Raw genomic sequence first — 27,788 nt, 5'->3', positions numbered from 1 at the left:
AGAGTTGGAAGAGACCCCAAGGGCCATCCAGTCCAACCCCCTGCCAAGCAGGAAACACCATCAAAGCATTCTTGACCTATGGCTGTCAAGCCTCTGCTTAAAGACCTCCAAAGAAGGAGACTCCACCACACTCCTTGGCAGCAAATTCCACTGCCGAACAGCTCTTACTGTCAGGAAGTTCTTCCTAATGTTTAGGTGGAATCTTCTTTCTTGTTGTTTGAATCCATTGCTCCGTGTCCGCTTCTCTGGAGCAGCAGAAAACAACCTTTCTCCCTCCTCTATATGACATCCTTTTATATATTTGGACATGGCTATCATATCGCCCCTTAACCTTCCCTTCTCCAGGCTAAACATACCCAGCTCCCTAAGCCGTTCCTCATAAGGCATTGTTTCCAGGCCTTTGAACATTTTGGTTGCCCTCCTCTGGACACGTTCCAGCTCGTCAGTATCCTTCTTGAACTGTGGTGCCCAGAACTGAACACAGTACTCCAGGTGAGGTCTGACCAGAGCAGAATACAGTGGTACTATTACTTCCCTTGATCTAGATCAGGGGTCCCCAGACTACGGCCCGGGGGCCGGATGCGGCCCAATTAGCCTGCCAATCCGGCCCGCGACGACCCCCGCTGCCCGCCGCCCGCTCTTATAGTGCGCAGCGCGGCAGCGCTCTTCCGGGTTGGGAAAAAAGCGCCGAAAATCCTTTCTGCGCAAGCGTATGGGCCTCTCCCAACCCGGAAGAAGTCATTTCTGGTGCACTTCCGGGTCGGGGGAGGCCCACGCGCATGCGCACAACGGATTGTCGGCGCTTTTCCCACCTGGAATCGCGCCGCCGCGCCAGTAAGCGCCCGTGCGCATGCGCACGGGCGCGCACTCCCCCGCCCGCCGGCCCGCACAGGCGCGCGCTCCCCCACCCTCCGGCCCGCCGCACGATCGGCGCGGTGGGAACCGGCCCAAACGCCGGTAAGTCTGGGGACCCCTGATCTAGATGCTATACTTCTATTGATGCAGCCCAGAATTGCATTGGTTTTTTTAGCTGCTGCATCACACTGTTGACTCATGTCAAGTTTGTGGTCTACCAAGACTCCTAGATCCTTTTCACATGTACTGCTCTCAAGCCAGGTGTCACCCATCCTGTATTTGTGCCTTTCATTTTTTTTGCCCAAGTGTAGTACCTTACATTTCTCCTTGTTAAAATTCATCTTGTTTGCTTTGGCCCAGTTGTCTAATCTGTTAAGGTCATTCTGAAGTGTGATCCTGTCCTCGGGGGTATTAGCCACCGCTCCCAATTTGGTGTCGTCTGCAAATCAAATTGATTTAACTCATCAGTCATTAAGACTTGAGTTAAATCATTATTATTTTTTTACAGAAAGATTCATTCTTGCTGATATAACCTTAATATATACAACCAGATGGTTTCGTTTTTGGAATAATAAATTTTCAGAGTAGTTTTTACAGTTTTATCAAAAGTTACTGATTTGGTTATAACTATTAGAAATACATAGATAATTATGAAATTGTTGAGAGGTTTACCTGTTTATATTTGGACAACTTTTCTGCTGTACTTTATTGGAAAGAGAAAAATAATCATTTCTTTAATAACAATTTAAACAATTTGTTTAACTTAAACAATAACATTATTGCATATAAACCCATGTTTCTTAACTGATGTGGTTAAACAATTTTTTAAAAACCACAGGAAGTGGGCATGGACACGAAAGCTCATAACAATGACAAACGTAGTTGGTCTCTAAGGTGCTACTGGAAGAATTTTTTTTATTTTGTTTCGACTACGTCAGACCAACACGGCTACCTACCTGTAACTAGAACAACAACTTAGACTGAGTTTTTAGCACACATGAAAAACAAATTCTTATTTCCTGATGAATAGCCTTTGGACTATAATGTAACTTAAATAGAAAACTATATTTAGAAAGATTTTTCTTCCAAAAGCATTTTATTTTAAAAATCCGATTAAAATTTTAAAAATATGATTTTTAAATAAATAATAATAATAATAATGGATTTTTATCCACCCAGAGGAGGGTGAGCAAGATGATCAATGGTCTGGAAACAAAGCCTGATGAGGAACGGTTGAAAGAGTTGGGTAGGTTTAGCTGAGAAAAGAGGAGATTGAGAGGGGATATGAGAGCCCTATTCATATATCTCAAGGGGTGTCACATGGAATAGCGAGGAAGCTAGTTTTCTCCTGCTCTGGAAGGTAGGACTCGAACCCGTGGCTTCAAGTTACAAGGAAGGAGATTCCAACTAAATATCAGGAAGAACTTTCTGAGAGCAAGAACTGCTTGGCAGTGGAATGGACATTCTTGGGAGGTGGTGGTCTCTCCTTCCTTGGAGGTTTTTAAGTAGAGGTTGGCTGGTCACCTTTCATGGATGCTTTAGCCAAGATTCCTGCATTTGGGCAGGGGGCTGGACTAGAATTCAGTGAACACCAGTAACTCCCAAAGGGAAAATATTTCGTAATATGAATAATACATCATTTTATTTGCTCGTTCCCTTTCCATAGTTCAAACTATGCTCAAGGCAGCTAATATGAAAATAAATAAATATGTAAGTTACAAACATAACCAGAATACTCATAAGCTCGCATCAGATACCGAATCCTTATGGAAATAACTATAAAATATCTCACAAGGTGGGACCCAGGTGGCGCTGTGGTTAAACCACTGAGCCTAGGGCTTGCCGATCAGAAGGTCGGCGGTTCGAATCCCTGTGACGGGGTGAGCTCCCGTTGCTTGGTCCCAGCTCCTGCCAACCTAGCAGTTCGAAAGCACGTCAAAATGCAAGTAGATAATAGGAACCGCTACAGCGGGAAGGTAAACGGCGTTTCCATGTGCTGCTCTGGTTTGCCAGAAGTGGCTTTGTCATGCTGGCCACATGACCTGGAAGCTATACGCCGGCTCCCTCGGCCAATAATGCGAGATGAGCGCGCAACCCCAGAGTCGGTCACGACTGGACCTAATGGTCAGGGGTCCCTTTACCTTTATCTCACAAGGTAACAAGAACACCACACACACACACACACACACACACACACACACACACACGCCTGGTCTCATGTTCCCTTGATTTTCCAATCTGGGATCATGTTTGGTTATCAACGAAATAAAAAGGCTATTTTGGAGACCACCCATGGAAGAGGGCAACGAAAATGGTCAAAGGCCTGGAAACGATGCCTTATGAGGAACGGCTTAGGGGGCTGGGTATGTTTAGCCTGGAGAAGAGAAGGTTAAAGGGTGATATGATAGCCATGTTCAAATATATAAAAGTATGTCATATAGAGGAGGGAGAAAGGTTGTTTTCTGCTGCTCCAGAGAAGCGGGCACGGAGCAATGGATTCAAACTACAAGAAAGAAGATTCCACCTAAACATTAGGAAGAACTTCCTGACAGTAAGAGCTGTTCGGCAGTGGAATTTGCTACCAAGGAGTGTGGTGGAGTCTCCTTCTTTGGAGGTCTTTAAGCAGAGGCTTGACAGCCATATGTCAAGAATGCTTTGATGGTGTTTCCTGCTTGGCAGGGGGTTGGACTGGATGGCCCTTGTGGTCTCTTCCAACTCTACGATTCTATGAGTCTTCCCACCACTTCTCTGCGTGACTACCTGCTCCAGCAGTTATTTTTTTAAGGAGAGGGAAGCACAGTATTTCTGCTGAGTCCTTGCAAAAAGCAGCAACAAAAGCACCTCAACTCTCAGCTGATGCAGAGACATATGAGGATTCTGGTCAGGAGGGAAGGATCAGCAACGAAGGGCTGGATAACACAAGGCAGAGGCCGCAGGATCACAGCAAGGTCGGTCCATCTAGAGAGCAAGAGCCCAGCACCCAGTTTCCAAGCGTAGGTCAGCCAGATATCTCAGAGAAGCCCACACACGGAAAGCAGAAGGGGTGAGCTCCTCTGAGTCGTTGTTCTAACCAGGCAAAAGGCCTGCCTTATGAAGCTTCAGAGAGAAGGACGCCGCTGCTATCAGACATTTGGCAAATATGGATCTAGCCCTAGCCAAAGCACAGCACACCTTTCGATCCCGAGTGCCTTACCTGTTGAGGTCCCAGAGGCAGGAATTGAAGATGACCACGTCCGGCTTCGGATCCGTTTGGAGGTCGTCCAGGATACGCTCCACGTAGTCCGAATAAACGCGGGGCATGAAGTACCATCGCACAAGGTGGTGATCCGTGCAGAACTCGCGCACCTCCCGGTATCTGTTCCCGCAGCCTAACCCACTATGTTGCACCAATTTATCATTGGCAAAAGACGGCTTTCCCTGCAAGCAGAGATCAGGATTGTACACAAGGCCTCTTTTGCAAGCCCCTTGCAGCCAGGGCATTACTCTTAGAAATCTCAGGCCAGAGAACCACAGAATGAGGGGGTCTCGGTTGGTCAACAGCCACCTAACACCCCCCCCCTGCTTCCATCCTACTGCCGAACAGAACGGTCCAACCAGCCGGACTCCCCCCCCCCTCTAAGTATAAGACAAGGACTGTGGTGCCTGAATAAAAGGAATTGCCCAGAAGCTACTGATCAGGGAATGTGGATCCAGTTCTGCCCTGAACTGGGGTAGCCATACCTGCCAAGTCTCCTGTTTTTCGCGGGGAAACCCCCATTTTTAAAGCCGTTTCCCGCTGTTGTCCCGAATGGCGAAATATCCCGTAATTCCCCCGGATTTTCAAAAATCAGGCAGAGCGGCACTGGAAGTCGCTTCTATGCATGTCCAGACATGCGTAGAAGCGACTTCCGGTGCCGGTCTGCCCATGCCTGGGCACCAGAAATCGGGCAGCGCCGGCACCGGTGCCGCACCGCTGCTGATCCCAGATTTTTCAGTCCGAGAGTTGACGGGTATGGGGGGTAGCCAAGCACAAGTTTGCACAATTATTGCTTGTGCAGCAGCTGTGTCCTTGAGACAACTATGCTCCCTCCCAACTCTAAAATTCTAGGATTCTATGAAAATACTTTAAAGGAAAAAACCACCTTTTGCTTCAGCTCATCAACAGTGAGCAACTTGTCGGCCTGCAGGATGGAGATCAGGTCTTTGTATATCGATCGGTAAACTAGAAGGGGAAGAAAACATGTCTTGTCGATTAAGGCTGCATACACACATTTTATTCTAGAATCTATGGAGACAAAATATGAGGGGTTTTTTTCTATCTGCACACCATTCTAGAGCTATTGCATATTTTTCCCCTCCAAGAAGCTCTTCTGAAGAAACTGTGCTCGTTCCAAAAACGAACCCCCCCCTTCTGGTGTGATTCTGCATTACCCTGCAGAATCCTTTTGAAGACAGATTGACAAAGATGTACAATAGATTGCAAAGGAAACTTCAACTGTATTTCATGTAACCACAGCAGCAAGGAATCTTTATGTGCAGAAGTAGGAGGAGGAAAGAATACTGACAAAGGAAGAATGGCTGGTGAAAATCATGGAATATGCAGAGATGTTAAAACTGGCAGCTCTGCTAAGAGACACAAATCTAGGAGGACTGGAAACTCTCTCTGGTCTACTAAAAATAATTTTCCAAGTGTGAAGTTTAAGAAAAAATAAAATATATTAAGAAACCTGTTTAAGAGGATGAAATGGGACACGATGAATTTTAAGAAGCAATTGTATGCAATTGTGTTTATAAACATTGAGGATGGGTGAGCAGGAACTCATTCGTATTATGGAATTATAACTGTTGAGTGATAAAAGGTGACTCTGAATCTTGAAATACAAGAAAAAGAAGGGGGCGGGGAGGGGGATTCTAATCACTGCTTCCTTTCTCGTAGACCTGCAGTACCATGCTGGGGGGGGGGGGCGGCTTGGATAACCTAATGGGCTTTTAAATTGTCTCAAGTAGGCACAACTCCCCTCCTGGAAAGCAGGGTCTAGAATCAACCTAGACTGAAAGGAGCATATTGAGCGCTAACTGCTCTGGAGTGGGGAGGAAACAGATTTCTGCACTGCAAAGGGTTTTGGGGCAGTGGTTCTCAAAGGGTGCAACGCACCACACTGGTAAGTGTTGTGGGAAGATTCAATGGCAAACAAAGAAACATTTAAACATTTCAGTACAGTATAGTATCAAAATAAAAACTTTCTGGGAGTGATATGCAACCAGAAACAATATCCACACGTCTCTTCAAGGGCATTGGCTATTCTTCTACGGTTCTCCACGACATGTTGTTGCAAACAGGGATTCTCAAACTGTGATGGAAGATCGGAAAAGAGAAAGGCTTCTTTGTGCGATGGGAGTTTGTCTGTCTCAAAATAGAGATTATCTAGGACTATCTAGCCCAATCCCCAGCAATGCAGGAATAGGCAGCTGTCCCATACGGGGATCGAACCTGCAGCCTTGGCATTATCAGCACCGCACTCTCACCAACTGAGCTATCCAGGCAGAGAAGCTCATTTACAATTTTATTTGGGGAATGATTTGTGATCTCACATAGCTGCATTGTTTAAATAAACAGGTGCCAAACAGGGGAAAGGTGAGAGGGGGTTGTTTTGGCACCATTTGGTACAGTGAATGTTGCGCTTCCACGATAAATGCCCACTGTTGGGGAAACCGCAATAGGTTTTCCTTGCAAGGACAGGCCCACTCTTGATCCCACATCAAGTCTGCACCAGTCCAAGAGGATCCCTTGGGATCATTCATCGGTGCAAAGGAGGCAATGCTGATGTGAAGGAGGTGAAGGTCCTGCATGAGTGCCTGGAGGCTGTTGGAGGGTGGCTAACGGATTGAGGTTGAATCCTGACAAGACAGAAGGACTGTTTTTTTGGGGACAGGGGGCAGGCGGGTGTGGGGGACTCCCTGGTCCTGAATGGGGTAATTGTGCCCCTGAAGGACCAGGTGCACAGCCTGTGAGTCATTTTGGACTCACAGCTGTCCATGGAGGCACAGGTCAATTCTGTGTCCAGGGCAGCTGTCTATCAGCTCCATCTGGTAAGCCGGCTGAGACCCTACCTGCCTGCACACTGTCTCACCAGAGTAGTGCATGCTCTAGTTATCTCTCGCTTGCACTACTGCAACGTGCTCTATGTGGGGCTACCTTTGAAGGTGATCCAGAAACTACAACTACAGAGTGCGGCAGCTAGACTGGTGACTGGGAGTGGCCGCCGAGACCATATAACACTGGTCTTGAAAGACCTACATTGGCTCCCAATACGTTTACGAGCACAATTCTGAGTGTTGGCGTTGACCTTTAAAGCCCTAAACGGCCTCAGCGCAGTATACCAGAAGGAGCGTCTCCAGCCCCATCGTTCAGCCTAGACACTGAGGTCCAGCGCGAAGGGCCTTCTGGCGGTTCCCTCATTGTGAGAAGCGAAGTTACACGGAACCAGGCAGAGGGCCTTCTCAGTAGTGGCGCCCGTCCTGTGGAACGCCTTCCCATCAGGTTTCAAGGAGATAAACAACTATCTGACTTTTAGAAGAAATCTGAAGGCAGCCCTGTTTAGGGAGGTTTTTCATGACTGATGTTTTAATGCACTTTTAATCTTTTGCTAGAAGCCGCCCAGAGTGGCTGGGGAAACCCAGTCAGATGGGCAGAGTATAAATAATATATTAGTAGTAGTAGTAGTAGTAGTAGTAGTATTTAAAGATCTGTATTGCTGGACCATAAAGAAGGCTGATCGCCGAAGAATTGATGCTTTTGAATTATGGTGCTGGAGGAGACTCTTGAGAGTCCCATGGACTGCAAGAAGATCAAACCTATCCATTCTTAAGGAAATCAGCCCTGAGTGCTCACTGGAAGGACAGATCCTGAAGCTGAGGCTCCAAGACTTTGGCCACCTCATGAGAAGAGAAGACTCCCTGGAAAAGACCCTGATGTTGGGAAAGATGGAGGGCACAAGGAGAAGGGGACGACAGAGGACGAGATGGTTGGACAGTGTTCTTGAAGCTACGAACATGAGTTTGACCAAACTGCGGGAGGCAGTGCAAAGACAGGAGTGCCTGGCGTGCTGTGGTCCATGGGGTCACGAAGAGTCGGACACGACTAAACGACTAAACAACATTGTTGGGAAGCATTTGCTGGTAGTAACATGCAGAGTGGCAAATGATGGGTTGCATATCCTCAACAACAAAAAAGCTCTAAGGTTTTAGCAAAGAGATGGAAAGTGCATGATAAGCAGTTAAGAAGCACATCAACACTCAACCGCATGCTAAGCATCGAGATTGGCAGCCCACAGAGTTTCCGCAGATCGCGTTTCCAATTTATCAAGATAGAAATATACAGAGAGGCAGTTTGAAAGAGGAAGTGAGGCTGTGCTCGAGAGATGGAGAGGCAGAGAGGAGGACACACCGAAGGACTTGTTTTCATACTCCCGGCAAAAGAAAAGGCGCACAACCTGTGTTTCGAGGGCCGGGAATTGTTGCGGCTGAGGAACAAACTGCATCCCAATTGCCACATCAACAAGATACTCACTGGAGTCGCCCAGGATCACGACAAACTTGTTGTGGAGCAGCTGCTGGGCTTCTTTCGAGGAGAAACTGTGTGTTTCTACCAAGGGGTGATATCCCATGGTTGCATTTGCAGCGGAACACCTCAACCAGGCCGGCGTTTTCTCCTGCAGAAAGCAGACAAATAAGAGCAGGAAGGACAAAAAACCTCCCGTGCCTTTCGGATGGCATAAAACTATTAGCCCTGCAGTGAAACGTCTCCGCATGCGAAACGTCTCCGCTTTTGGCCACCTATCTGCCACAGGAAGGACCACATCAAAGGGTTTATTGCCCCTTTGGGGTCCCCCTTCAGGAAAACACCAACTGGCATGGGCTCGCCACTGGGCAGCTCACTTTCTCCAGCATCCCTGACTTTTCTCCCCATCCGGAAAAAGGAAAAGGATTTCTCCAACTTGGGCCGTTGTCAAGAGTACAGCTCCCCTCATGCCTAGCTAGCAGGACCAGTTGTCAGGGATGATGGGAGTTGTAGTCCAGCAACAGCTGGGGAAACCAAAGCTTGAGAAACCCTGACCTGGTGAGTCTGCCGTTGTGCAGCCACTGGCCCCTGCAGCAAATGGCTGGTAAAAACAGCTGATAACCTCTGTTGTTGCTGCCAAGATCTGCCCCCGCCCCACCAAATTTGGTGGAAGGTTTGAGCAAGGCATTTAGCCCAGAAGCTGCAAATCAGCAGGAAGTTAGCTGCTCTGAGCTCACTTCCGTTTCTCTAGAGCACAGCTGCTGGCAACTCTGTCTTGGCTGGGAAGACTGTTATCTCCAAACCCAGGTCTCACATGCTGCAACGGAAGTTCATCTTGGTTTAGCACTCGTGGTTTGTCTGGGGGAGATAAACCACAAGCCAAGATTCACCTGTAACTCTCGAGTAGGGCTCTGCAATATCGGGCTTTCAACACTGTGATATGCCACCAACTAAACATTGAGATACAGTGGAACCTCCGTTTACGACTACCTCCGTTTACGAAAACCTCCGTTTACGAGCTTTGTGGACCCAGAAGTGTTTACATCTAGGTTCCGCGGCGTCGAATGTGCCTTCAGCGAGTGAACGCCTCCGCAGAACGGATTGCGTTCGCAAACACTGTATATTGATATATCACAACGTCTGAGCTGGTGGAGCTGGTTTGGAACACCCGCTAAACATCACGATATGCTGATACATCACAATGCACGAAATAAACCAGTTTTAAGTCCGTATCGTGATATCAGTTCTATCATTTTTGACCTGGCAATATACTGCGAATCAGGAAGTGTGTGTTATGCAAAAATCACAATGCAGGAAAGACCGTGAAGCAGCTGCAGTCGTATTATTATTATTATTATTATTATTATTATTATTATTATTATTAAAAAATTTCATACCACCCTTCACCCGTAGATCTCAGGACAGTTCACAACACGAAAATGCAAGATAAAAACCACAAGAACAAGCCAATAACCCCAATTATTTGTGTTAAGCCACTGTTTGGTTTAGCATAACTTGAGAAAGTAAAGCATGCAGAAAAACATTACTTACCAGTTCCAAATGAACAACTATTTCATTAGGGAGTTATTGGTTTGTATTTGTTTTATTATGCATTTTGTATTCTCATTTTGCATTTTTATGTTGTGAATTGCCCTGTGGTCCTTGGCGGTATACCAATTTAGTTCTTTTTTATTATTATTAATTAAATTAGTATGCCGCCCATCATCCGTATAGCTCAGGGCAGTTCGCAGCATCAAAATACAAGATAAAAACGCAAGATAACAAACCAAACCAATAATATTGGAAGTTATATTTCTGCGTCTGGGGAATCCCTTATAGCAAGGTTTGGAAACCTCTAGCGGTGGGTTGAACTCAACACGCCAAGACATTTTGGCTAAGCCATGGCCACCTGCCCAACATCTGGCATCAGGTCTGATGGGGCAGGTAAGAACCTTGGGGTTTGCTGGCACCATGCTGAAAACTGCACCTCAGGATAATACTTTGCAAAGCACCCTGCAAGGCCACCGCAAGCGAAAGGAACCCCCTGCTGTCAGGTGATTTGACGAGTGGCAAATCTGCAACATGGAGAAGACCTGTTGGAATCAACTTAGCAATGTTCATTCATTTCACCCGGTCTACTCAGAATGAAATTTTATTGATTACCACCCAAAGTCCCCCTGCCTTCAATGGGTTACACTCCTTGCAAGGCACACACAGTATGGAAGTCATCGTCGTCGTCATTATCATCACCATATTTATTTATTTATTTATTTATTTATTTATGCCACTCTAGGTGGCTTCCAACACATAAAAACATAATGACCCTTGGGGTCCCTTCCAATTCTATGATTCTAGAGTTGTTGTCCTGGAAGGTTTGGTGGGAAAGACTCCCAAAATCCCAAGTCCCCACGGCAGCCTGTAACTAAGGCCTGGACAATGACCGTTGACACAGGCACCTTACATAGGTAAAGGTAAAGGGGCCCCTGACCATCAGGTCCAGTCGTGTCCGACTCTGGGGTTGCGGCGCTCATCTCGCTCTATAGGCCGAGGGAGCCGGCGTTTGTCCGCAGACAGCTTCCGGGTCATGTGGCCAACATGACAAAGCTGCTTCTGGCGAACCAGAGCAGCGCACGGAAACGCCGTTTACCTTCCCGCCGGAGCGGTCCCTATTTATCTACTTGCACTTTGACGTGCTTTCGAACTGCTAGGTGGGCAGGAGCTGGGACCAAGCAACGGGAGCTCACCCCATCGCAGGGATTCGAACCACCGACCTTCTGATCAGCAAGCCCTAGGCTCAGTGGCTTAACCCACAGCGCCACCTGGGTCCCACTTGCGTCACCTTACATACACAGCAGCAAAGAGGCTCAGAAAACCACCCTTTAAAATTGTAGCAATGACCCATCAGGATGGTGGATTGACTCCTGATACTTTCAAAGGAAAAGCCTTGCAGCAAGGGGGATGCGTAAATACTTTAATTGTTCTTTGGGGAAGAGGAACTGGGGCTATTGACAGGGGTGTGTGATGGGCTCATGTCTCTACATGCCGAACACTCCTACTTTTTGACATATTTGTGGTGTATCGATGATGCTGTTGAAAAATGTACAGGTGAAACTCGGAAAATTGGAATATTGTCGAAAAGTGCATTCATTTCAGTAACACAACTTAAAAGTTGAAACCAATATACGAGATGGACTGCAAGAAGATCAAACCTATCCATTCTGAAGGAAATCAGCCCTGAGTGCTCACTGGAAGGACAGATCCTGAAGCTGAGGCTCCAATACTTTGGCCACCTCATGAGAAGAGAAGAATCCTTGGGAAAGACCCTGATGTTGGGAAAGATTGAGGGCACTAGGAGAAGGGGACGACAGAGGACGAGATGGTTGGACAGTGTTCTCGAAGCTACGAACATGAGTTTGACCAAATTGCGGGAGGCAGTGCAAGACAGGAGTGCCTGGCGTGCTATGGTCCATGGGGTCACGAAGAGTCAGACACGACTAAACGACTAAACAACAACAACAACAATATACGAGATAGATGCATGACATGCAAAGCAAGATATGTCAAGCCTTTATTTGTTGTAATTGTAATTATTTGTCGTTAGGCGGGTCAATTATAAATAGAATGTAAATAATGAAATGTAACAGCGGTGTTTATTTTTGTATTATTGTAACCATTTGTTTTATTTCTGTGGAATTCCCAAAAGAAAGCATTTGTAAAAAAATAAATAATAAAATACTAAGTTGTTGAAATAAATGCACTTTTCGACGATATTCTAATTTTCCGAGTTTCACCTGTAGGTATTATGGGCAACGGGGAGAGGTCTGAAAAGTCCATGCAACCCCATGCTCGGGGTTCTTACTCTTTGTGTGTTTGAACCTTGTTGCAACAAATAAAGATCAGGTCTACTGAGCGCTGTTTGCTTCTTCAACTTGGCTGGAAACTCCTCCTTTTGCTGGCTGGAGAGATCCGCGGGGAGTGGAACCCCAACGAGCTGGGCAGCGGAGTAAATCCGCACCCCAGGATTTTTCCTTATCAACCCACATTGTATTCAATGGGGGCTCATTCTCAAGGAAGTATCCACCAATGAGGAACATCAGAGAGACCATGGCTTCACTTCTCTGTGTTAGTATCTAAACCCTTCACCTTTTGGGGTGCTTGGTGGCCGACTGGAAGAATCTCAAGCTGGGTTGCAGGGACACAGAGCCCTTTTCTTCAGCCATTCACCTCCAGCAAATCCCGGACAATGGCCATAAATCAGAGCAGGCCTGTTAGCTGTGCTCTCCCGTGCCCTGGGACCCGGCCACTGCCGGCCAAGTCCAGCTCTCTTTGTTGCACCTTTCAGCGCTATTCCGCCCCCTTCATTTGAGCCTGCACAGTCGGCAATTGGAAGGGCGATTAGTCGAGACGAGAAAGGCAGGGGGAAGAAAGAAAGAAAGCCATCTTCGGCGGTTTCATTTGATAAACGCTATCGAAATGGGGCTACTGTTGGCTTCTTCAACTTGGCTGCAGACTCCTCCTTTTGCTGACCAGAGACAGCAAATCCACACCCCAAGACCTTTCCTTATCAGAGCCCACTGGAAAGGCAGGAAGAGTTAGTAGTACTGTATTGCACAGGAACGTACAGGGCACGTGGGCGTGTGTGCATCAGCTGAAAGGCCCCAGAATGTAAATGCTGCAGCCTGTATCGCCTCTATGCAAAGCTTGAATATATACAAATATAGATAGGCACACACACATTTTTGCAGCGACCTGCTGCTAACAGTAGCATTTTCAGTATTGCTAATCTTCCAGCTCGACAGCTTGATGAACTCTCGACTGAACTGAATCAAAGCTGGTTGAATCTATTTCGAGTCCAGTAATTTCATATAACTTTCAGGTCACCAGCAAGGTGGGGAGGGAGGCTAAATGCTCAAGTTATTTAAGTTAACCACACAAAGGAATCCGATTACCAGAATTGCTTCCCCCAGGCCACAGGCCATAACAAATGGTATGTTAATTCAGATGTCAAAATACTTAAGGCCCAAATACATATGCAAACGCCTCTTTCCACTAAGGTACAAACTATAAAAAGTGTGCTCTGCTAAGAATTCAACTGTGCTTAGATTATGTTGAGTTAATATTATTTCATAGATTAGGAATGCTGTAGTACTTTGTGACTCTTATAATGTTGCAATTGTGCTGATTAGCTTATTTTTTTAGTTGTTTTGTCACAGATTTTAGTTATTTTAACTGATGATTTGTTAATTGTTCTATATCAGGCACCCACAAACTTCGGCCCTCCAGATGTTTTGGATTACAATTCCCATCATCCCTGGCCACTGGTCCTGTTAGCTAGGGATCATGGGAGTTGTAGGCCAAAACATCTGGAGGGCCGCAGTTTGGGGATGCCTGTTCTATATGCTTTACATCAGTGTTTCTCAACCAGTGTGCCTCCAGATGTTTTGGGACTACAACTCCCATCATCCCTAGCTAGCAAGACCAGTGGTCAGGAATGATGGGAGTTGTAGTCCCAAAACATCTGGAGGCACACTGGTTGAGAAACACTGCTTTACATAATCATTGTGATGTTCTAGAATTTTATTGCTATTTATTGTTTATAAGCCGCTTTGCAACTTTGGGGAATGAAATGCCACATGTTGTCATCCAACTGTCTCGAGAGATGTTTGAGACAGATGGATGCCAAGAAGAAGAAGGAGGAGGAGCTGCTTTTCATTCAGAAAATAGCAGCATAGAAATAAAAATCATACCATTATCTGTTCCTTTGTTGTTTTAACTGGGCATGGCCAGGGACTGAACCAGGGGTTTGGGCATGCAATGGGTATCTTCCCCCCTGAGCAATCAGCCCTCCAAAGATGGGCATGCAAACAGAGGGCAATTTCAGGCATGGCAAGAAGCACTCGCTGAAATCTCCTCTTCTGTACAACCATTCAAAAGGTCCAGTGGTCCCATCAACTTCTGCAGTCGGGTACCACGCAGATCCCACTTTCCCCGAGAAACGACCAAAGCATCCCCCCGCCCCTGTAATTCTAAGGTGTCAAAACCAAAAATGTTAATAAATACACAAGACTGGGCACACACACATAGGTACATAATGTTGGGCAATACGCACCAACCGAGTGGCAACAGAGGCAGGGTCGACGAAATAACAAAGTCGTCTTCAGTATCTTTGCTTGCTTTTATTTACAACTAGTGTATTTCAGCCCGTTCAATAACGGGCTCTAGAAAATTCTGGGGTTCGGAGAAGCGCTTGCGCAGCGCTTCTCCGAACCCTGGGACCTGTCATTGCTGTTGGCGGCAGGGGGACAGGAACGGAGGAGGAGAAAGCGCTGCTTTCTCCTCCTCCGTTCCTCTCCCGCAGCCGCCGACAGCAAGGAGACCTCCCAGGGTTCGGAGAAGCGCTTGCGCAGCGCTTCTCCGAACCCTGGGACCTGTCATTGCTGTCGGCGGCAGGGGGACAGGAACGGAGGAGGAGAAAGCGCTGCTTTCTCCTCCTCCGTTCCTCTCCCGCAGCCGCCGACAGCAAGGAGACCTCCCAGGGTTCGGAGAAGCGCTTGCGCAGCGCTTCTCCGAACCCTGGGACCTGTCATTGCTGTCGGCGGCAGGGGGACAGGAACGGAGGAGGAGAAAGCGCTGCTTTCTCCTCCTCCGTTCCTCTCCCGCAGCCGCCGACAGCAAGGAGACCTCCCAGGGTTCGGAGAAGCGCTTGCGCAGCGCTTCTCCGAACCCTGGGACCTGTCATTGCTGTCGGCGGCAGGGGGACAGGAACGGAGGAGGAGAAAGCGCTGCTTTCTCCTCCTCCGTTCCTCTCCCGCAGCCGCCGACAGCAAGGAGACCTCCCAGGGTTCGGAGAAGCGCTTGCGCAGCGCTTCTCCGAACCCTGGGACCTGTCCTTGCTGTCGGCGGCAGGGGGACAGGAACGGAGGAGCGCTTTCTCCTCCTTCCTTCCTCTCCCCCAGCCGCCGACAGGAAGGACGCGTGCACTCTCTCCCCCCCCCACCTCCAACCGCCGCTCCTCTCACGGGCCAGGGAGGGTTGTGAGGAGGCCTTCGCCGGCCTCCACCCTCGCTTCCCTGACGTGCCCTGCAGTGAGGCAGTGTCCGGCGGGAGCGGCGGTTGGAGGAGGCAGAGGGGGGGGAGAGTGCGCGCGCGCAGTCTCTGCTGTCCAATCCCTGTATCCCTGGGGCACATGCGCAGTACCCCAGGGACACACGGGACAGCTTGGACGCAGGGACATCTTGGACATTATTATATAGGATTATATACAACACACTCCTCTACTCCATTCCTCTATATCTCACACCACACCACCACACCCATGAACCATTTGGGTAGCTTAAATACCGTGTTTCTCATATTATAAGACACGTCTTATATTTATTTTTTCCTCAAAAAAACACACTATGGCTTATTTTCAAGGGATGTCTTATTTTTTTCCTCCTCCTCCTGCCGCGGCCGGCATTGCTGCTGCTCCTATCACTATGTCTTATTTTCGGGGTATGGCTTATATTCCTTGAATGCTTAAAAATCCTGCTATGGCTTATTTTATGGGGATGCCTTAAAATATGAGAAACAGGGTACAGAATTCAAAATAGTCAATTAACCAATCACATTACAGTGAGCAAACTCTACCTTCAATTATTCAAATTAGCAAAAGCTCACAGGGGTGTTAATATTCAGATCAAGGTTACAAACACACATCTCTGTGTAGCACCAATGACCACATCAGTCTTAAAGGAAAAACCTAACACATAAACCATATTCTGACCCAGAAATGGAAAGAAGATAAAGTCCCTACCAGAGAAGAATAGCAGATTGAATTGTTGGACTACGCTGAAATGGCAAAATTGACTGGAAAGCTCAGGAACCAAGAAGACCAAAACTTCAATAAGGAATAGGAAAAAATTATGTTGTATTTTGTTCTTTTTTTGTTTGCTGTTTCTTATAAAATGAATAAATATTATTATAAAAAAGGGAAAAATTTATAATTTTTCTTGGAGACCACTGTAAACAGATGGAAACATCAGTAGGATTGCAATAACACTTGTAATGTAGCAAGTACTAAGGAGATAATGAAGTTATATTTTAAAAAAATTGAGTATTGAAAAAGATGCAGTAAAAAAGATTTAATAACAGAACCCATGGCGGGGATGATGGGAAGTCCAGAGATTCGGAGGAATCTCTTAATTGTGGATATGTGTTATGTTATCTTTATAATTTTATATTTGTAAAATCAATTTAAAATTATTTCATAAATAAATAAGCCATATTCTGAAATGGTGTAGGAGAGCTATCCTGAAGCTGTATTTTGCTCTCTTAAATGACCCCAGACATTTCTCTGCAGTAGAAGGAGTCCTTTCCAGGTTTTTCACTTGTAAATCCCATAAATAAACAAACTTCTATGAACTGCTGGGAGGTGTCTGTTAAGCAGAGCTGACTGTTAATAAAGCAACTTCTGTGTATCAATAGGTGTAAATTTGTGGATGGGATTCAGGAACTGAGACATTTACCATCTCAAAAGAATAGCCCAGGCTGGCCAGGTAAAGCCATCAGCAAACCTTATCAGGTATCTTGACAGACAAGCCACAATTCCTGTTGCAAACCAGCCTCTTTGCATGACACATGAATGATGCTTTTAGGGTGGGCAATTCCTAAAGCCCTTAAAAGTTCTTGCCCACCTTTGTTCTGGGTCCCTGCCTCCTACCAAATGGGGGACAGAATAAAAAATATATAATTATTGCAAGAGAATAATAAAGATCTGCCCTTCCCTTCACTGGATCCTGCCTCACCTCATTCTTTACTGACCGATGACAAACTTGGGGGACTCTTGAGTCCCTTAAAAGGGGAGCTGGGCTGTTAAAGGCACACACACAGACACCCCATTTTCTGGTCACACCACCCACCATAGGCTTGAGGCCAGCCCCCTCCCTCCATAGTACACTCCCCCAGATTGTTTGGAAGAATCTATGGCTGTTGGGATGGTATAAAAGGACTTGTGGATGTGGGCAGTGACACCCACTACAGCATTTCTTAAAGCAGTGGTTTCCAAAATGGGCAGTGCCATTCCCTGGGAGAGAAGATTAGCTGGAGAAGGGGGCATTGCTAAGAGGAAGGGGGCAGCAGGGGGGCACCGGAAGCGTTAATTACTATCTGATTTGTCAAAATCCACTTTTACTTTTACGCAATTAATTGTCGCTGCTTTTAATTTTGTAGTCTCCTTACCTTACTTGGTGGATTGTGCAAACCACTATTCTGAACAGTGCTTTTGGGTAGGTGCTATAGGAATTCTAAGGTCTTATATATATATAAAATAAATGTTCATAACTGTACAAGGCAAACACATAGGCAAGTATATAAACCTTGTGTCAATATTCTCTGGTTGGCCTTTGTTATTTTCTCTTACCGATAGAAAACCTACATAAGGACTCTATATGGGCTCTTGGGTACCCCATAAGGCAGGCATCTCCAAAGTCCATTTCGGGGGCCCTAATCTGGTCAGTTTAATCTGGCCCTTGTGGCAGTTTATTTCCTGGTGTAAAATCATTTAAAAAACCCTCAACAACTTCAATCCTGAATCCCTTTGGTCGGCCCTCACTTCATCAAACTTGGGTCTCCAGCTGTTGTGGACTACAATTCCCATCATCCCTGACACCTGGTCCTGCTAGCTGAGGATGATAGGAGTTGTAGTCCAAAAAGAGCTGGAGAAGCAAGTTTGGGAAGCCCTGTTTTAGGTGCTTTATCCATACAATCAAACACCTTGACAGCAAATAAGCTATTCCAGCAGAAGTCCGGTCGTTGGACTACAGCTCCCATCATCCCTAGCTAGGTCAGGGATGATGGGAGTTGTAGTCCAACAACAGCTGGGGACCCAAGTTGGAGAAACACTGTCTTAATGATTTATTTGCCAATTGGATTTAGCAACCACCTTGTGCATGTAAACCCCTAGAATTTGACCCCAAGTTTGGGGCGTCAATGCAGATTGGGAGCTGCACTCATTGTCTAGACCGGCATAATTTTGCAAGACATTTATCTGTACACTGCTTAGTTGTCCAAATAGCTTCCAAACTGTCTAGGAGCATAAATCCAATTCTTTTTTTAAAAAATAAAAACATAGCCATGCATAATTGAAACACACAACAAAACAATTTCATTGAAACGTTTAAACAAAAACATGTACAGTCGTACCTTGGATCTCGAACGGCTTAGCTGCCGAACGTTTCAGCTCCCAAACAATCGAAACCCGGAAGGGAGTGTTCCAGTTTTTGGGGGGAATCCGAACTTCCGCTGGGGCTTCCGATTGGCTGCAGGAGCTTCCTGCAGCCAATCAGAAGCCGCACTTTGGTCTCCAAACGTTTTGGAAGTCGAACGGAATTCCGGAACGGATTCCGTTCGACTTCCAAGGTACGAGTGTATTCTAAATGGACAACAGGCAAGTCCATTAACAAGAGCACATCAGTTAAAACAGTCAAAACAGCAACTAAGGCAATTGAAATGGGAGCCAGGAGATAATGGCATGGGTGTCAGTGCAGGGAAGGTGGGTGTGGTTTGGGGAAACTAGAATAATAGAATCATAGAATCATATGAGTTGGAAGAGACCACAAGGGCCATCCAGTCCAACCCCCTGCCAAGCAGGAAACACCATCAAAGCATTCTTGACATATGCCTGTCAAGCCTCTGCTTAAAGACCTCCAAAGAAGGAGACTCCACCACACTCCTTGGTAGCAAATTCCACTGCCGAACAGCTCTTACTGTCAGGAAGTTCTTCCTAATGTTTAGGTGGAATCTTCTCTCTTGTAGTTTGAATCCATTCCTCCGTGTCCGCTTCTCTGGAGCAGCAGAAAACAATCTTTCTCCCTCCTCCATATGACATCCTTTCATATATTTGAACATGGCTATCATATCACCCCTGGGGTATTAGCCACCCCTCCCAATTTGGTGTCATCTGCAAACTTGCTCAGGATGCCCTCAAGCCCATCATCCAAGTCATTGATAAAGATGTTGAATAAGACTGGGCCCAAGACAGAACCCTGTGGCACCCCACTAGTCACTACTCTCCAGGATGAGGAGGAGCCATTGATGAGCACCCTTTGGGTTCGGTCAGCCAGCCAGTTACAAATCCACTGAATGGTAGCATTGTCTAGCCCGCATTTTACCAGCTTCTTTACAAGAATATCATGGGGCATCTTGTCAAATGCCTTGCTGAAATCAAGATAGGCTACATCCACAGCGTTCCCTTCATCTACCATGCTTGTAATTCTGTCAAAAAATGAGATCAGATTAGTCTGACATGACCTATTTTTCAGAAACCCATGCTGACTTTTAGTGATCACAGTGTTCCTTTCTAGGTGCTCACAGACCATTTGCTTAATGATCTGCTCTAGAATCTTTCCTGGTATTGATGTCAAGCTGACTGGGCGGTAATTGTTTGGGTCCTCTCTTTTCCCCTTTTTGAAAATAGGGACAACATTTGCCCTCCTCCAGTCTGCTGCGACTTCACCTGTTCTCCAAGAATTTTCAAAGATTATCGCCAGTGGTTCTGAAATCACCTCTGCCAGTTCTTTTAATACTCTTGGATGTAGTTCATCTGGCCCTGGAGTTAAAACAGTCAAAACAGCAACTAAGGCTGTTTTAACTAGCCTCCTTGGGGGCCAAATTGGGACCCCTTCTGGGTCTAATTCAGCCGGCAGGCTGGAAGTTCACAGCCTCTGATCCAGCTCTACGATCTTGGGTAGTCTCCCCCTTGGGTAAGGCTCTCCGCTACCCGAAAGCTCAGGTGGCTACTGGGTGCGTCCATGAACATCCAGGCTCCCCACCCCTTGGGTTGACATTGATCTAAGTGCAAACTTGTGTTATTGAAGTGAGTAGGCATAGGTCATAGGTCTCAGGTACGAGAAGTAAGACTATGCTTTCCTGGCATATAACTGCAGGGAATGAGCCATTTTGCCTTTTGGTATAAGTCATTTTGTCTTTCTAAGAATCATATGTTTTGTTCCCCTTTGCCTTACTAAAATGCTGTTCCTATCACCATCAGCATTGGCTGTGTTTACATAAAGCCACCTGGTTAAAGAATTAGTTACAGGTAGGTAGCCGTGTTGGTCTGACGTAGTTGAAACAAAAAATAAAAAAATTCCTTCCAGTAGCACCTTAGAGACCAACTAAGTTTGTCATAGGCATGAGCTTTCGTGTAAAAGCACACTTCTTCAGATAAGATAGATTCTGCCTGGTTAAAGAATGTTCTTGTTCCTTTTGTCCGGCTGGCAGAACGCCTGGAACATTAGATGGATGTTTCAAGAACATTAGATGGATGTTTCAAGAACATTAGATAAGGACGGATGTTTCAAGAAGTGGGCTCTGGGTTATGCCTGTCTTTCCACGCTGTATTGCAAATGGTTGTATATGCATTGATGAAGTGTCTTTTGTGTACGGTATTATGTTGCTTTCTAATATTTACTAAAGTTTAATTGTAATTGCATCAATAATTGTAACTGTGATGGAAATGCACTTATGATTGGAAAGCACCTAGATTCTGCCTGTACGTTATAGCTGGACGCTGGACGCGAGCACACACAGGAGGGAACCTTGGAGATCTGCCTCATAAGATGCAGGGTGCTATGATCTGGGACAAAGGCACATCTTTCGCAACTCACTGGGTCACAGTAACCCCAGATGTGCTGTATAAGGGTTGGGATGCTCATCTCCACATGAAGCAATCCCGGATGTTCATAGATGGTACCCGGAATAGGCCTTGCCCTCTCCAATTGGTGTTTCTTTGATCTCAACTGGCCAAATTGATTGGATGCTTTGTACTGATGGGACTGCCCCTAAAACAGGCATCCCCAAACTGCGGCCCTCCAGATGTTTTGGCCTACAACTCCCATGATCTCTAGCTAAGGGGACCAGTGGTCAGGGATGATGGGAACTGTAGTCCAAAACATCTGGAGGGCCTAAGTTTGGGGATGCCTGTCCTAAAGGTATACAGTGGTACCTCGGTTTATGAACACAATTGGTTCCAGAAGTCTGTTCATAAACTGAAGCGTTCATAAACTGAAGCGAACTTTCCCATTGAAAGTAATGGAAAGTGAATTAATCCGTTCCAGATGGGTCCACAGCGTTCATAAACCGAAAATTCGTAAACTGAGGTGTTCATAAACCGAGGTTCCACTGTAGAGGTCAAAGGGAAATAGGGATCGTGGCCAGCTTTTAGAATTCCAACTTGCTGTGTCTGTATTAATTTTGTTGCAAGCCTGCAATAAAATTTTTCTACTTTCTTTTTCTCCACAACTCTGAGTCTGTGATTCCTTCAGCAAGCCTGCTTTATTAGGCCCGAGCCTTCATTATAAGAAAAACTGCTCCTTTCCCCTTATGACAGGCATAGGCAAACTCGGCCCTCCGGATGTTTTGGCCTACAACTCCCATGATCCCTAGCTAACAGGGCCAGTGGTCAGGGATGATGGGAATTGTAGTCCCAAAACACCTGGAGGCCAGAGTTTGCCTATGCCTGCCTTATGGGGTATTCCGGAGCTCACATGGAGTCCTTAAGTGCGTTCCCTATTGGTAGGAGAAAACAGAGGCCAACCAGAATATATCGAGAAGCAAAGCAGCTAGTAAGCCTGATCTTTATTAAAGGAACTGTTGCAACAGGTTCCCCACTCACCACACGGAGGAGGAAGGAGAGAACCCCCTAAACAATGGTGTGCAAGCCCTTATATAGACTTTTGAAATTGCCCACTCTGCAGCCCAAGACCACCTCCCAAAACATCATACATACATCACAGGAGGAGGTGGTCTACAGCAGAAATCCTGTCTGCCAGGATACCTGATAATGGCCACTGATTGCATTAGCTGGGCAGCCTGGCCATTCTTTTTGTGATGGTTTATATTTTAGTTTCTGAGTCCAGAAACTTGCTTGACTGTATAAACAAAAACCTCAAAGCAGTTCACAAGAAAAGATTAAACAATTTAAATTATCCCTAAGAAGCAATAACTTAAGTCTTCCAAAAAGCTAAAGTAACATTAGCCTAAAAACAGATCAACTTTCCAAACATCTGTGACCTCTGGCTTATTCCTCTCAATCCTTTTGTGAGGTTGCTGTACAGGTCAAACTCGGAAAATTAGAATATCGTCGATAAGTGCATTTATTTCAGTAATGCAACTTATTATTATTTATTTTTCTTTTAATTTTTACAAATGCTTTCTTTTGGAAATTCCACGGTAATAAAACAAATAGTTACAATAATACAAAAATAAACATCTCTCTTACATTTCATTAATTACATTCCATTTATAATTGACCCGCCTAACGACAAATACAGTAATTACAATTACAACAAATAAAGGCTTGACATATCTTGCTTTGCATGTCATGCATCTATCTCATATATTGGTTTCACCTTTTAAGTTGCATTACTGAAATAAATGCACTTTTCGATGATATTCTAATTTTCCAAGTTTCACCTGTATTTGCCTACCTCTCCTCCTCCAATCCTCTAACTCTTTCTTTTAAAACAGGTTATTTATTGTCTTATTATTATCATGCGCAGCTTTGAGGCTTTGTTCCAATCGAGCTGCATATAAATCCTGAGAAATAAATAATATAAACGTGTTTTCAATTGCAGGCACTTTGAGGGCAGGGACTTAGTAGTTCTGCGCCTCTCTCTGCAAGACACTGCCTACCGGCCCTCACCCCAGCGCTGAAATATAAATACTTCTCTAGCATGCTTAGCAGAGAAGTTGGTTGGCCCTCAACACGCTCCTAAGGTCCACCACTAACTTTTGCTTACAATCGGAATGACAGAAATAAGGAATTCGGAAGCCTTTTGTTGAACAGTCACGGCAAGGTTAAAAGAAAAATGCAGAAAGGTAGAGGCACTCAAGGAAATTGCAACCAGAAGGAGGAAATAAGGAGCCACGGACGGCTCAAAAACCACAGACCCAACCAACCAGTACACAACTAAACCAGAAGCTCTCTTGGACAACCTCCACAGCAAGTTTTCAAGCCCTTTTCACAAAAGCTGTTACGCAGCTATAAATGACACAGAAGCTCTTGCCATAACGATAATAGAATCACAGAATTGTAGAGCTGGTAGGGACCCCAAGAGTCCTCTAGAGTAGACCAACCCCCTGCAATGCAGGGATCTCAGCTAAAGCATCCAGGACAGATGGCCATCCAACTTCTGCTCAAAAACCTCCGAGGAAGGTGTCTTGCCAAATGCAAGGTGGTTCTTTTAAAATGAGATTCAGAAGCAATACAGAACACAAGTGAGCGAGAAGATTAAAGATTTTATTCTAAACAGCAAGCAAAATATACATACCAAGCAAGCACTTCAATCTGTCACTTGGAAGCGGCAAAGTGACTCCCCCAGGTAGCCGCAGTTTGCACTGCCCTGTGGCCATCAGTCCTTGCATGAGATTCTCCCAATTCTGCCCCCAAACCATCCAATTTATAGCTAGCTAGCCTGTGTGGCCAGCCCCACTGGCTACGTGCTGATTATTCCTTAGCCACCCCCTCCCAGTGCCTCACTTTCTCAAAACAATGTCCAACATCAAAGAAGGTACCCAGCTCTATCACTTCCTCCCAACTGATTAGGACATTAAAAGCTGTTCTACATGCCGTCAAAGAACTTAACAAGAGGCGGGGAGCGGGGAAGGAACAGAGGCAGGGAGCGTAACCATGTCAGATCACTAACAATTTATCTTCTGGATAGATTGCCCATAGGGAGACCATTCCAGTGTTAAACAGCTCTTAGATATTTGGCTATATACTTTGGCATCACTTTTCCCCACCCACCCCTCCGTAATCTCAAGACCAAAGGAAGGGGCTTTTGAGAGCTGGAAATTCTACAGGCCCTGCTCAGTGACAGGGAACTCTGGCAGGGTGGGGAGAGAGAGGGGGGGCAACTCTGGAGTACAGTCAAAAACCTGAATCAAAGAGTAGATGTTGGCAAAGAAGAGTGTTTCAGATGACTCCAGGAAATTCCAGACATACAGGGGGGGGGGAGTATTTGATCCCCTGCTAAATTTGCCCGTTTGCCCTCTGACGAAGAAATGACCAGTCCATAATTTTAATGGTAGGCTTATTGTAGCTGTGAGAGACAGAATAACAACAGGAAAAACCCCCAGAAACCCAGAAGACAAAAGTCAGAGATTGATGTGCATTATAATGAGTGAAATTAAGTATTTGATCCCCTATCAACCAGCCAGGTGCACCTGCTGTAAGGGAGAGGTCTTACCTGTAATCCCAGCTCTTTACAGTACCTGTACAAAAGACACCTGTCGACAGCAATCAATCCAGCAGATTCCAAAGCAGCCACCTTGACCAAGACCAGGCATCACCCCAAACTTCGGCCCTCCAGATGTTTTGGACTACAATTCCCATCTTCCCTGACCACCGGTCCTGTTAGCTAGGGATCATGGGAATTGTAGGCCAAAACATCTGGAGGGCCGCAGTTTGGGGATGCCTGCCCAAGACCAAAGAGCTGTCCAAGGATGTCAGGGACAAGACTGTAGACCTGCACAAGGCTGGACTGGGCTACAAGACTATTGCCAAGCAGCTTGATGAGAAGGTGACAACAGTTGGTGCAATAATTTGCAAAACCGTGTGCCAGAATGTCAGCCCTGATAGGAAGTCGCTTTACTCCTGAAGCCTGTCCAGCAGAGAAACTATAGCAGATCTGGAAAGATTCATAGAATTGTAGAGTTGGAAGGGAACCCGAGGATCATGTAGTCCAACCCCCTGCAATGCAGGTCAGGACTGGTTTAGAAATTGCCCTTAGTAGGTCTACTAGAAGGATTTTTTTTATTTTGTGTGATAGCGTTAGCTGTCAGAACCATACACCAGTTCTGAGGAGGGTCTGGGCTCTTTCTCTGAAGGCCGAAAAAGCAACAGGGAGTGTTTTATGCATGGCTAATTTAGTATCTTCATCAAGCTATCTACCATGGCGCCAGGTCTGCTTCATAGAATTGCAGAGTTGGAAGGGACTCCAAGTGTCATCTAGTCCAACCCCCTGCAAAGTCACTGGCAGTTCAGGCATTATGAGCATCTGTATGTGAAATTAAGGTTTTGGGGCTCTGACACGCATTTTACACTTGCTTATAGTGGTACCTCGGGCTAAGAACTTACTTCGTTCTGGAGGTTCGTACTTAACCTGAAACTGTTCTTAACCCAAGGTACCACTTTAGCTAATGGGGCCTCCAAGCTGCCGCCACCGCGTGATTTCTGTTCTCATCCTGAAGTAAAGTTCTTAACCCGAGGTACTATTTCTGGGTTAGCGGAGTCTGTAACCTGAAGCGTCTGTAACCTGAGGTACCACTGTGCAATGAATTGCATTTGCTCTTTTACCACCCATTCACTCCAGTTTGGAGATGTCCTTTCGGAGTTCATCACAATCTCTTTTTGCTATAAGGACGCACGCAGAACAGTTTAGTATCATCAGCAAACTTGGCCACCTCACTGCTCACTCGGAACTCTGTATCGTTTAAGAGCAAGTTTAAAAGCACAGCTCCCTAAATCGTGAGAAAACGCTGGCTCCATCCACCTGAAAGTAAGATGAGCGCTGCACTCCGTAGTCGCCTTTGACTGGACTTAACTGTCCAGGGCTCCTTTACCTTTTCTACCTTTTAATACATCTCTCCATTTGGAGAGCTGTTCCTTTATTCCTACCATTTGCTTCCTGCAACCAATTCCTGGTCCCAAAGAGGACCTCTGCTCTCGCTTTCACATGGGGTTCACATCACAACATTTGCCCCACGTCGTCCCGCTGCTCTTAAATTTCGCAAACCCCGCCGCGCAAAACCGCAGCTTTTCCTTTTTCCCCATCTCCAAATAAGAGAACTCGCTTGCCGGAATGCTCCGGGGGTCGCCTGGGCATGTTTCGGACCACGCCTGCCTACGACCTCCTTAAAAGCCAAAACGCGAACCCCGCAAGGTAGACCAGCCCCTGCCATGTCCCCTTGGATGCGCAGAAAAGACCCGAGCGGTGGCCGCTCCAGTCCCAGGGTCGCCCTCGGAAAGTGGCGGCAGGGGGTTGGACTAGAGGACCTTCGGGGTCACTTCCAACGCTACCATTCTCTCGTTCTACAAGTCCCCCGAGGGGGCTTCTGCACACCCGAGGCCGCTCTCCCCGGGACGGAACCCCCCCTCCCTTTGGCCACCCTGCGCTTCCACGGCCCGAAGCACGACACTCGAACCCAGAGCTCTGCAACGCCCGGCTCGCCCCGGCCAAGACGACGCCTTCCCGCCAAGCCCTTCTCACCGCTCACAGGCTGCCTGCCCGAGCTGGCAGGAGGCGCTCCAGCAGGGACAAGAGCGCGGGTACGCAGGCAGGCAGCAGCAGCACGCACCCCGCCCAGTGCGCCCAAGCCCCGCAGGCGGACAGAGAGAGATGCGCCCGGGAGCCGCAGGAGGAGAGCTTTTCCCCGAGGAAGACGAGCAAAGCTCCAATTCACTCCTCGAGACGCCACTCCCGGCCAGCCCCAGCTGGATTGGACGGCCTGAGGGCCAGGGAGGCGGGGACTTAGGGGGTCGGCCCTCTTTCTATTCAGCTTCGCAAACTGCGCGGAGTTTTCTTGCAAAGGCGCGCAGAACGAAAAAGCAACGCGTGGGAAGCAAGCGCGCGCGCTTTCCCTTTGGATATGCTCTCTGGGCACTTTCGTTTCCAAGAACTGGTGCCAGTTTCCAGCAACTGGTGCCAGCCACTGTTTGTTCCCGCTTAAAAAAAAAAAAGTAAGTCAGAAATCCGGGAGGTTTTTGCCTCTGCAAAGGGAAAGGAAACCGAAAGCGAAGAGAGGCCCCTGCTGCGTTTCCATAGTTTTGCCCAATCCGGACTCTGCCAGATCTGAGTCGTCCTATGAAAAGCAGACGCGACTGGATGCAGCTGAGAAAGAAGGATCTCTTCCCGTGGACTTCACGCAGTGCCCTGTCTCTCCGGAATGATTCTTTGCAGGAGGTTTCTAAGGGGCCAGGGCTGAAACTAAGTAGTACCGGTAGAATAAACGCGCGCGCACAAAGCTTGTTACAGTTTAATGTACTGTACATAAAAGGCTGTGTTTAACAGCGTTGTATTTAGAAACTCTGCATAGGAAGTTCTTTCTTTAAACACAAATCTAGTGTTTTTCCATTGTGAATGAGCAAAACTGATCCCATGAACCATCACGGGATGTAACCTGAGAATTTGTGTAAGTGAATTTACCCCTAGAGGACGCTTGCAAACCACAGAAGCAGTGGTATTATTGGAGAGATACAGAGAAACTCCCTTTTAATACAGATGCTTAATATCTTACTCTGGGAGTAGAGAGAGGAACTTTATGGAACTGAAACTCGCTTGTTTTTGCAATATCTTTCATTCTTTCGTTCTTTCTTTGTAACACAGTATTTAAGACTGTCCTGTAGTAAAGCTTC

General features: G+C 46.5%; 1 protein-coding gene across 3 annotated transcripts in view; it reads right to left on the bottom strand.

Moving 5' to 3' along the window:
• LOC118077544 (PC-esterase domain-containing protein 1B) overlaps positions 1 to 26,849 on the bottom strand; it is a 34,612-nt gene extending 7,763 nt beyond the window's left edge. Inside the window, exons 1-4 of one of the 3 annotated variants that reach the window (XM_035101177.3) lie at positions 26,644 to 26,849; positions 8,405 to 8,546; positions 4,977 to 5,056; positions 4,049 to 4,272 (exon numbers count right to left, since the gene is read on the bottom strand). In XM_035101177.3, the coding sequence (XP_034957068.3) occupies positions 4,049 to 4,272; positions 4,977 to 5,056; positions 8,405 to 8,501 (401 nt within the window). In that variant the 5' untranslated portion in view covers positions 8,502 to 8,546; positions 26,644 to 26,849. Of the gene's footprint in view, positions 1 to 4,048; positions 4,273 to 4,976; positions 5,057 to 8,404; positions 8,547 to 8,950; positions 9,095 to 23,703; positions 23,844 to 26,643 lie in introns of those variants that run through there. The other 2 variants (XM_060278322.2, XM_035101178.3) reach the window with 2 other exon arrangements.
• Positions 26,850 to 27,788: the final 939 nt, after the last annotated feature.

Source organism: Zootoca vivipara, chromosome Z1, assembly GCF_965207765.1.
Source record: "Zootoca vivipara chromosome Z1, rZooViv2.hap1.1, whole genome shotgun sequence".
Taxonomy (NCBI): Eukaryota; Metazoa; Chordata; class Lepidosauria; order Squamata; family Lacertidae; genus Zootoca; species Zootoca vivipara.
Note: the sequence above shows the minus strand (reverse complement) of the source record. Positions and strands in the feature narration are given on the sequence as shown.